This window comes from Alexandromys fortis, unplaced genomic scaffold, assembly GCF_014885135.2.
Source record: "Alexandromys fortis isolate MF-2015 unplaced genomic scaffold, M_Fortis_MF-2015_v1.1 scaffold_13, whole genome shotgun sequence".
NCBI classification, from domain to species: domain Eukaryota; kingdom Metazoa; phylum Chordata; class Mammalia; order Rodentia; family Cricetidae; genus Alexandromys; species Alexandromys fortis.
The window spans coordinates 15201932-15211016 of record NW_026067908.1 but is presented as its reverse complement, the minus strand read 5'-3'; the positions used below and the strand labels follow the sequence as shown (position 1 = coordinate 15211016).

General features: G+C 40.3%; 1 protein-coding gene across 1 annotated transcript in view; it reads right to left on the bottom strand.

Annotated features, from left to right (window-relative positions):
- The window catches only part of LOC126498047 (cytochrome P450 2J4), a 29085-nt gene that overhangs the window by 3934 nt on the left and 16066 nt on the right, over positions 1-9085 (bottom strand). Inside the window, exons 5-8 of the mRNA XM_050136397.1 lie at positions 8007-8183; positions 5470-5608; positions 2372-2559; positions 559-697 (exon numbers count right to left, since the gene is read on the bottom strand). Of these exons, the coding sequence (XP_049992354.1) occupies positions 559-697; positions 2372-2559; positions 5470-5608; positions 8007-8183 (643 nt within the window). The remainder of the gene's footprint in view (positions 1-558; positions 698-2371; positions 2560-5469; positions 5609-8006; positions 8184-9085) is intronic.

The window sequence follows — 9085 nt, the reverse complement described above, 5'->3', positions numbered from 1 at the left end:
CCTCCTTCTTCTCTCTCTCTCTCTCTCTCTCTCTCTCTCTCTCTCTCCCCCCTCTCTCTCTCCTCTCTCCCTAGTAGTTGCTGAATCTAGGGTCTTGCATATTCTAGAAAGTATGCCTTCACTGAGCTACACCACTTTATCTTTTTTAAGCATTTAATTTAAGACAGGATCTCTCTAATTTTCCCAGGCTGCATTTCTCCTCAGCATCACATTTTAAATCAATTCCATTTGTTTTTGAGAGTGTATCCTTTGAAAATAACTTGGGACACTGAAACATCTTATGAAGGTGTCCCATATACACCTTAGTAAAGAGGGAGCATATTATATATGTCTATTCTTAGTGTTTGGGGGAAAAATGAGGAAAGTTGAAACACCCAGCTAGGGAAACAGGGAGTCTGAAGTGGGGCCCAAGGCCAGGGAATGCAGGACTTCAACCAAAAACAAAATGTAGTCACTCTGGTCAATCTGGAGATGTTTTCATTAAAGCAGAAGATTATGGGATGAGAGGAGGGAATGGCTGGGTGGAGCTCTGAACTCTGTCCTCTCATCACAACTCACCCATTGAGAAAGGCAGGAAGGATTCTTTCTTCTTAAACTGTCCGTTCTCCAAAAAGTGCTCTGGATTAAAGGTTTCTGGGGTGGCCCACTCTTTGGGGTCACTGTGTAGTGCAGTCAGGTTTGTTAGAAGCATAGTGCCCTAGAAATGATGGTAAAGAGTCAAGCTTCAATATATGGAACAACCCTTCATGGAGGTAAATGTAGATACTTCTTGAGCTCTCATGCATGACTCTCCCCTAGTACCTTCTCCTTTGTCAAGATAACTTTGTATTGACTGTGAGTGCCTTCTGGGGATATTCTAGTCCATTAGGTTGCTCTTTAATACTGAATACAAGTCTATGGGAAGAAGTTTGTACAGGTCTAGGGAAAGTCATGTTAGCATGCAAAGAAGAATAATGAGGCACCTCCTACTCTGAAGACCTGGGCAAGTCTATGAAAGGAAATGATGAGCCTTCCTTCTCTGTTTTCCCATTCTTAATCCTCAGTGTGGAGCATTCTGAATCCAGTTCTCTGGGTTAGGAGCACATCAAGAAAGCAAAGTTTGCAAGCTTATTCCATTAGGCTTCCCGGCAGGGTGCCTGGGCTCTCCAGAGCATGCCCTTTATCACACTGAATCACCCATCATCCTAGCAGTGACTTTACCCATTCTTCAGGTCTCTTGACTTTGTCATGTCCATTTCTGATGCTGAGAACCACCTTAGTGCAGGTGGCCCCTTGCTATCTGAGTCCCACATCTACCGCACAACTAACAGTGAGGTGTGCCATGAACGTGATCATTGTGTCACCTCCCATGATTTTATTACACAATATGTAGCATGCTTTCATCATCTTATGCTAGAATGAACACATTTCCAGAGTTAATCAACAAATGGCAGCAGAATTTCCCTGACTGGAGATAGCACCATCTTTTGTGGTGTGGAAGGTATAAGTTTCAGGAAACCCTATGCAGAGATCTTGAGGTAACTGGGAGATGTGATAGGGATTCAGTCTATAAAGAGAAGGCTTTTCACAGGGATTCATGGAGAAACATCAGAGGACATCTTTTAAATGTCAAAATACTGCAAGCCCCATGGAAGAAGCATAGGCTGATCAGAATAATCAGAACAGGTTTGGTCCCAGATTCCCCATTATGTTTAATAGTAGAGAGATTTTATGTAAATCTAATTTACTTAAGCCTCACTTTCTAATCTCAAACATGAGATGGATAGTTATTCGGAAAAGCGAATAAGACATTGTGAAGGAGGTAAAAGTCAACAGCACACAAATATCACTTAGAAACTGCTGACCCTCTGTCCCTTTCTAATACTGTATTTTCCCTCATTTGACAGAAATCATTTGTATGTAAATTATAAGCCTGTGGTTCGCTGATTTAGAAACAACAGTTTCACTGTCATGGTAGCACAAGTGCCTCAAGTTTCGTTCTCATTTCTAATTCAATGTTTCAAGGCCTGTGTAGCAGCATTTTCTAGCCCACTCCTGCAGTCCCTTGGTCTTGAAAGCTGCTCTCTCAGGTATCATCGAGCAGAGAACTGCTGACTGTGTTAGCCCACATTAGCAGGGGAAGATGCTAGGATGCCTTTAGCCAACAAAGCCAGGCTTTACCTAAATGTGGCTAAGAAGTCTTCTTTCCCCACTGTATATGTAGATATCTGTTTAGCTGCATGGAAGAAAACTAATATTGTAGCAGGCACACTATCTTTCTGCCCAATTTAAATGATCTCTTAAGGAAGGAATATATGTCACCTTTAGTTTACATTTTTAGGATGAGGTAAACAATTGTCAGAGATATCCAAGGCTGGGAGTGCATAGTTACCTTTGGCAAGTGGAATCCATTCAAACTGGTGTCCTTTGACACTTCCCTGGGAACATTCACAGGGAGGATGTTACCCATTCTCTGCACCTCATGGACGACAGCATTGGTATAGGGCATGGACTCTCGGTCCGCCAGGCTTGCCTGTCTCTTCTGGCCAATCACTCTGTCAATCTCAGCCTGTACTTTTTCTGAAAGAAAGCAGGAGATTCCATTAATTTCCAAATTTAGTTATTTCTTCTTATGAGATCTAATCTATAAGATCCTGAGTAAATTGGGAGCATGGGGACTTTGGGGGAGGGTTGAAGATGGGAGGGGTGAGGCAGGGAGGGGAGCAGAGAAAAATGTAGAGCTCAATAAAAATCAATTAAAAAAAGGAGAAAAAAGCAAACAAAAAATGAAGCAGTCTTGCTTTGATTTTATTTTAGAGACCTAGCTGTATAGATGTTTCCTTAACCCTTTAAAAGATTGATTTAAAGGACAAATCCATAATTCAGTGATATTTCTCTGAGCCTACAACATAATCTTAACTTTCCTAAATGGAATAGCTGTGTTAACATGGCTAACCTCAGGGAAGTACCTAGTCTGATATGAGTAAGTTCCTTTCCCAAAATGTATTGCAAACAATTCACATTCATGCTTCATAGTCCTAGAGCCTGAGGATGCTTAGTGCAGGGCGCCAAGATGTTTCTTATCTGGTATGAACAAGTTTCTGTCTCATTGATGAGAAAGCTTCACTGAATCCTCATGTCATAGGGAGAATTAAGTCTCTGATTCTTCTTTTATAAAAAGTTAATACTTTTTATAATAATATATTTCTGTCAGGGGAGGGTGTCTCATGGCACAAGAGTGGAGGTCAGAGGACAGCTGGGGAAGATGACTCTCGTCTTGTACCATGTGAGTTTTGGGAACTGCAGTCATGACAATGGTGAAGTAGCAAGATCCTCTACCTCTTGTGCTGTCTCTCTGGCTTCTCTGCTACCTCTTTTAAAGGTGATTATTCCCTTCATAGGACCAATCACCTTCAAGCACCATTCCACTGGTAATTAAGTTGCAACAATTGGATTCATAGAGAACACACGAACATTCAGACCACAGCATATCTGTAGGCTCTCATTTCTCAAGGAGATACATCAACATGGGTAGTGGATAGCAAGAAGTCGCTGCACAACATTGCTAATGAAATCCTTTAGATTTCAGTTTCCATATCTGATTAATGAGAATAACTGAGCCTTATCTTAAGGATGACTTGAAATTTATATGAACAGATAGAATCATAATAATGAGTGATAATGGTTGTTATCTTTCTTCCAATATGCTCATAGAGCTTAAACAGTTATCCAGCTAAAAAGTCAATCTCCTGGATTCCTATTGGTATTTTGTGATATTTTGAAGCTGTTATTCTAGAGGTCAAGTATGTATTCTAACTCAGTAGTATTAATACTTAAAAAAGATTATTCTCCAGCAACATACATATTTTAAGTGAAATTCAGTATGCATATAAATAAATAGAGGTACACATATGCATTTTGAATAATAAAAGAAAAATATTTGGGCATGGAGGATAGTTCAGTCAGTAAAGCAAGCTTGCAGACCTGAGTCTGATTCTTACAATTCTTATTAAAAAGTTGGATATGGTGACACTCACTTCTAATCCCAGGGCACTACATAGTTGATGACAGACAGATCCCCATGGGTTAGTGATCAAGCAGTGTAGGTTATTTGAGAAGCTCCTGGTGCATGAGAGACCCTGTCTCAAAATTGGATAGTCCCTGAGAAATGATAATTTGAAGCTGTGCTAGGGCTTCCACATGTACAAACCCTCAACACACACACACACACACACACACACACACACACACGAGGGGGTAGTTCTTCAAACAATTTTTTCTTTACCACATGGGAAGCACTCTGATTTTCTCTATCCAGATTTCATCTTTCTGCAAAAACCATTGGCCTGTATTGACTAACTTGATTTTATACCTCATGGATAAACTGTTACTCAGTATTTGAAAAAAAAAAAAAAAAAGAACAAACAAGAAATATGTTCCTATCCTCAGATCATTAAACTTTTCTAGAATCTGAAGGAATACACATAATAGCATGGACCACTCTCCCTAGTGAATGCCATTCAGTGGAGGGAGAAAAAAGACATCCAACAGAGACATGGAAGAGTATCTGGTTATCTCTAGAGGAAAACAACAGTAATTCTCTCCAGTTATCAAACTCATGAAGGGATTTGAAATGACTTCGGGAGGTAGTACCTGAGAAGATTCTTCTAGAATGGCTAAAGACTGTGATAGAACACTCTTGATACCATGGCTTAGAGGCAAGAATTAGAATAATAAGGGTAGGGCCAAGAGAGGACATAGAGTGTAAGAAGAAGGGTACCACCCTGGGTGAGTGGGGTTTAGGCGGAAAAGGCAGAAAGGTGACATCACAGTACATTGAACACCAGAAAAGAGTTTGGACAGAATTCAGGGGAAAATGGAAGCCTACTGACAATGGAAGAAGGACATGAATGGATGCACTTTGTAAATGTCTGCAGGCTTGGGACCCGTCTCAGTCCTGAGAGAACATGGAAAGGTAATGTGCCATTACTCAGGGCACATTGCCTCACAGCTATTGCACTTCTTCCCACTCCAACATGGTGTAGTAGGTCCTTCTATATTTGTGTTGCTTTCATTGGTCATTAAAGAAACTGCCTTGGCCTAGTTGATAGGGTGGAACTCAGGTAGGCAGGGAAGACAGAACAGAATGCTGGGAGAAAGAAAGCAGAGACAGGCAGATGCCGTGGTTCTCCTGCCCAAGACATATGCTGGTTAGACTCATGCTGGTAAGCCACAGTCAAGTGGCGATACACATTAATGGAGAAGGGTTAAGCTAATATGTTAGCCAATAAGAGGCTAGAGATAATGGGCCAGGCAGTAATTTAATTAATATAATTTCTGTGTGATTATTTCGGGTGTAAGCTAGCAGGGTGGCCAGGATGAAAAGCAGGCCCACTCCTCTCTCACTAAAGCAACATGTTCTCTTCTGGCACCATCTAAGCTATGGCTTCCAGAATTCTGCTTTGTCCAGTGAAGTCACCACCTGTTCACCTTGGACATCTGGGTAGAGAGTCATGAAGAGCAGAGCCCAGCGCAGGGTCGTGGATGTTGTCTCTGTTCCAGCAAAGAAGAGGTCCAGAGTACTCGTGATGAGGTTTTCTTCATTGAAACTTGTAGTCTTCTCTGGGTACTGGAAAAGACAGTGTGTCCTTGTTTAGTCAGAAGATTTGTGATTTCTCAATACATGCTTTCTGACGCTAGGGATCACATTTGAAGCAGGCATTTAAAATGATATTCCTCTTGACCCTCTCAGCCAGCAGCTATTTCATGAGCTCATCTATTGTTTCCAGTGCAACAATACAGACATGGGCACATAAGGTCTTTGTCACCCTGAGGTATGAGTTCAATAGGACACATTTCAAATGATATTGCTATTGTTTCCAGTGCAACAATACAGACATGGGCACATAAGGTCTTTGTCACCCTGAGGTATGAGTTCAATAGGACACATTTCAAATGATATTACTGTGATCTCCTTAGAAAACATTTCCTGTTCAAAGTGCTGAAGGCTAATTAAAAGTTTCTGGTACTCAGGTGGATGAATAGCAAGACAACTATTTTCTTGTGACTTTATTTTTGCAAAAGCTTTAGTAGGATGATAACAGAACAGGATAAAGACACACATACATATTTAACTTCCAGTATCAGCCACATCACTAAGTCACTATCTGGCCTAAGAGGTTCACATTACCTTTATCTGCTTCAGTTTATAAGAAGATATTAATACTCATATTTTAACATGCCATATCACACTGTAGGAGATACAGCAGACATATCAAATACTCTACAAATGCTTTTTGTTGATCTAAGAAGGAATGATCTGTGTTTATTTATTCTTTGATAGCCCCATTAATCTTTCATAGGCAAAACCTTGTTTATTCCATCAATTATTCTTTGGGATAAAATTCCATCTTTACTAACTTCCTATATAATCATCATTCTTTATAATACGCATTATGTTGATGGTCTCACACCTGCACTCCATATTGTGAATTATTTGCCCTTTTTTCTTGAGATAAAATGTTGCTACTATTGATGCTATACCAGGCGGATGAACTTTGCTAGAGCATGGAAAAAATTTTACTAATGGGTTTCCCCTGGGCAGAGAAGGAATCCATCATCTAATGAGTCAAAGTTCATAGGAAGGATTTAGTGATGTGTATTTGCCAGGAGTCTATTGAGATCAGAACATTCAAAAGTAGTGTTATAGTTTGATTCTAAAGTGATCACTATATGCTCAAGTTGTGAATACTTGGTTCCTAGTTGCTGGGACTATTTTAAAATGTTCTGGAACATTGGCAGGTGGGGCTCAGCTGGAGGAAATAAGTTACTAGAAAGCCTGTGGTTGTATCAAAGCCCTGGGTCCTGCTTAATTTCTGCTTCCTGATCTACCATGACACAAACAAGCACAACCACATCTTTTTCTCATTTATTCTCTTTCATGATGGACCAAGACCCTTTGAAAATATGCGACAAAATAAACAGTGAGTCTCTTAAAATGCTTCTGCCTATTATTGTCTCAAGATGCAAAAGTATCAAATAAATCCATTCAACTGCTTTCTGTCTGATTGGATATGATAGGATGGGAGATTATGGGAAGGCAGATGACCCACCCAGACTCTAGCATTCAGTTGAACTTTGCCCGTGTCTTGCAGTTGGGGCTGAGTGGGAGTGAATGACTGGTCTTAGAAGAAATCATAAAACACAGAACTCTGATGTTAAATTGCTACTTTCACTTTCCTACATGAATAAAAGGCAAATGAGGAGTAAAGGTCAATGAGAGTCATGAAAGGGATGTATCTACCATCTACAGACAGGAAACCATGTATTTCTAATGACACCACTGAGATAATATTAATAATATTTTCACTCACAAGAGGTAGGGTATGTGAAGCAATGATGTACAAAGCTGTCTATATCTTCATTTTTGGAACATTTACATGCTTCTTGAAAATCTAAAATAGGCTGTGTAGATAATTTGAGGGGGTACAATTATTTTGAAACTATCCTTATAAGAAGGTGCTTAAGGAACACAATCAAATAGATAAGAGGAGAAGAGATGCTACAATTTTGGGATTGAAGACAGAAAAAGGAACCAAAGCAAAAGATATCAGTGCCCTCATAGTCAGGTGTGGTGGTGCTCATCTTTAATCCCAGAACTCAAGAGGAAGAGGCAGGAGGGTCTCTGTGTGTTCAAGACCAGCCCGGTCTACAGAGTGAGTTGCAGGACAGCCAGTGCTACATAAAGAAAACTTGTCTTGAAAAACAAAGAAAAATGTAAGAAAGCAAGCAAACACACAAAAATGTTGTCAGCTTTAGGGGCTTGGAAATACAGGGTCATATAGTTCCCATAGTCTTTTAAAGAATGTTATGTGGCCAAAAGGAATAACATATCATGAGAACTGTAAGAGAATAAAGCTGTGTCATGTTAAAGCACTAACTTTGTGGTAGCCTGAGGCCTGATCACTTGACAACTATTAAGCCATTACATTGTCTTTAAGAAGAAGACACAGGAGCATCTTCCCAACCTTTGTCATTTCCGTGAGGAAAGCATCAATGAAGTCTCTTGGCTCATCAGGATTCCAGTCTCGCCGGTGATTGTCAATTATAGAAGAAACAAATGATTTCAGTTTTTCCCAGTTTCTGAAAAGTGTCTGGTGTGATCCAGGAAGATATTTCATTATCCATGGAAAAATATTGTAGAGCTGATTGGGAAAAACAATGCAGTCAATGGGACACCATGATGCCACTTTACAAGGCTTAAAGCTATAGTCTTGTGTTTCCCTTTGTTTCTTAACTGTGAAATTGTGGGGCCAGCTTCTCTCTTCCATCTCATTTCCTTCAAAAACATTTCTACTCTGATGTGCAAAGTGTATTCGGCTTCAGAATACTTCTTTCTAGCCTCGCTGCCTGTTATCTGCTACATAACACCATCTCTCTCTCTGGATATTAGGAGCGCATTCAATACTTTTATTGATTATACTATTGATGCCATTGCAGCTTAGTTTGCATATAATTTCCAGAAAAAATATTTATCAATGTAACCACATGCTTGACCCTGTGACTTCTATATTCACGGATGGTCTCTAGACTCAAAGTCAGAGATATAACTATTTACCTGTAAGCCCTGTGAGTTGGAACCCCCAGATCTTCATGATTGTCCCAGTTTCTCTAGGCACTCCCACCAGAGCAACCTCTGAGACCAAACTGAGGGCATTTCTGTCTTAGGCCTTATTCATCGTGCCTAAAAGAAAATGTTGCTTACCTCACTCAGGATGGTGTTTTCTATTTCCATCATATAAAGAGGAACATGGGATGTACTCACTCATATTTGGTTTCTAGCCATAAATAAAGGACATTGAGCCTATAATTCGGGTTCTTAGAGAAGCTAAATAAGGAGAACCCAAAGAAAATCATATAGGCTTCCTCCTGAATATTAACCTTCATCAGGCGATGAAAGGAGACAGAGACAGAGACCCACAATGGAGCACCGGACTGAAATCTCAAGGTCCAAATCAGAAGCAGAAGGAGAGAGAGCACAAGCAAGGAACTCAGGACCGCGAGGGGTGCACCCATACACTGAGACAAGGGGGATGTTCTATCGGGA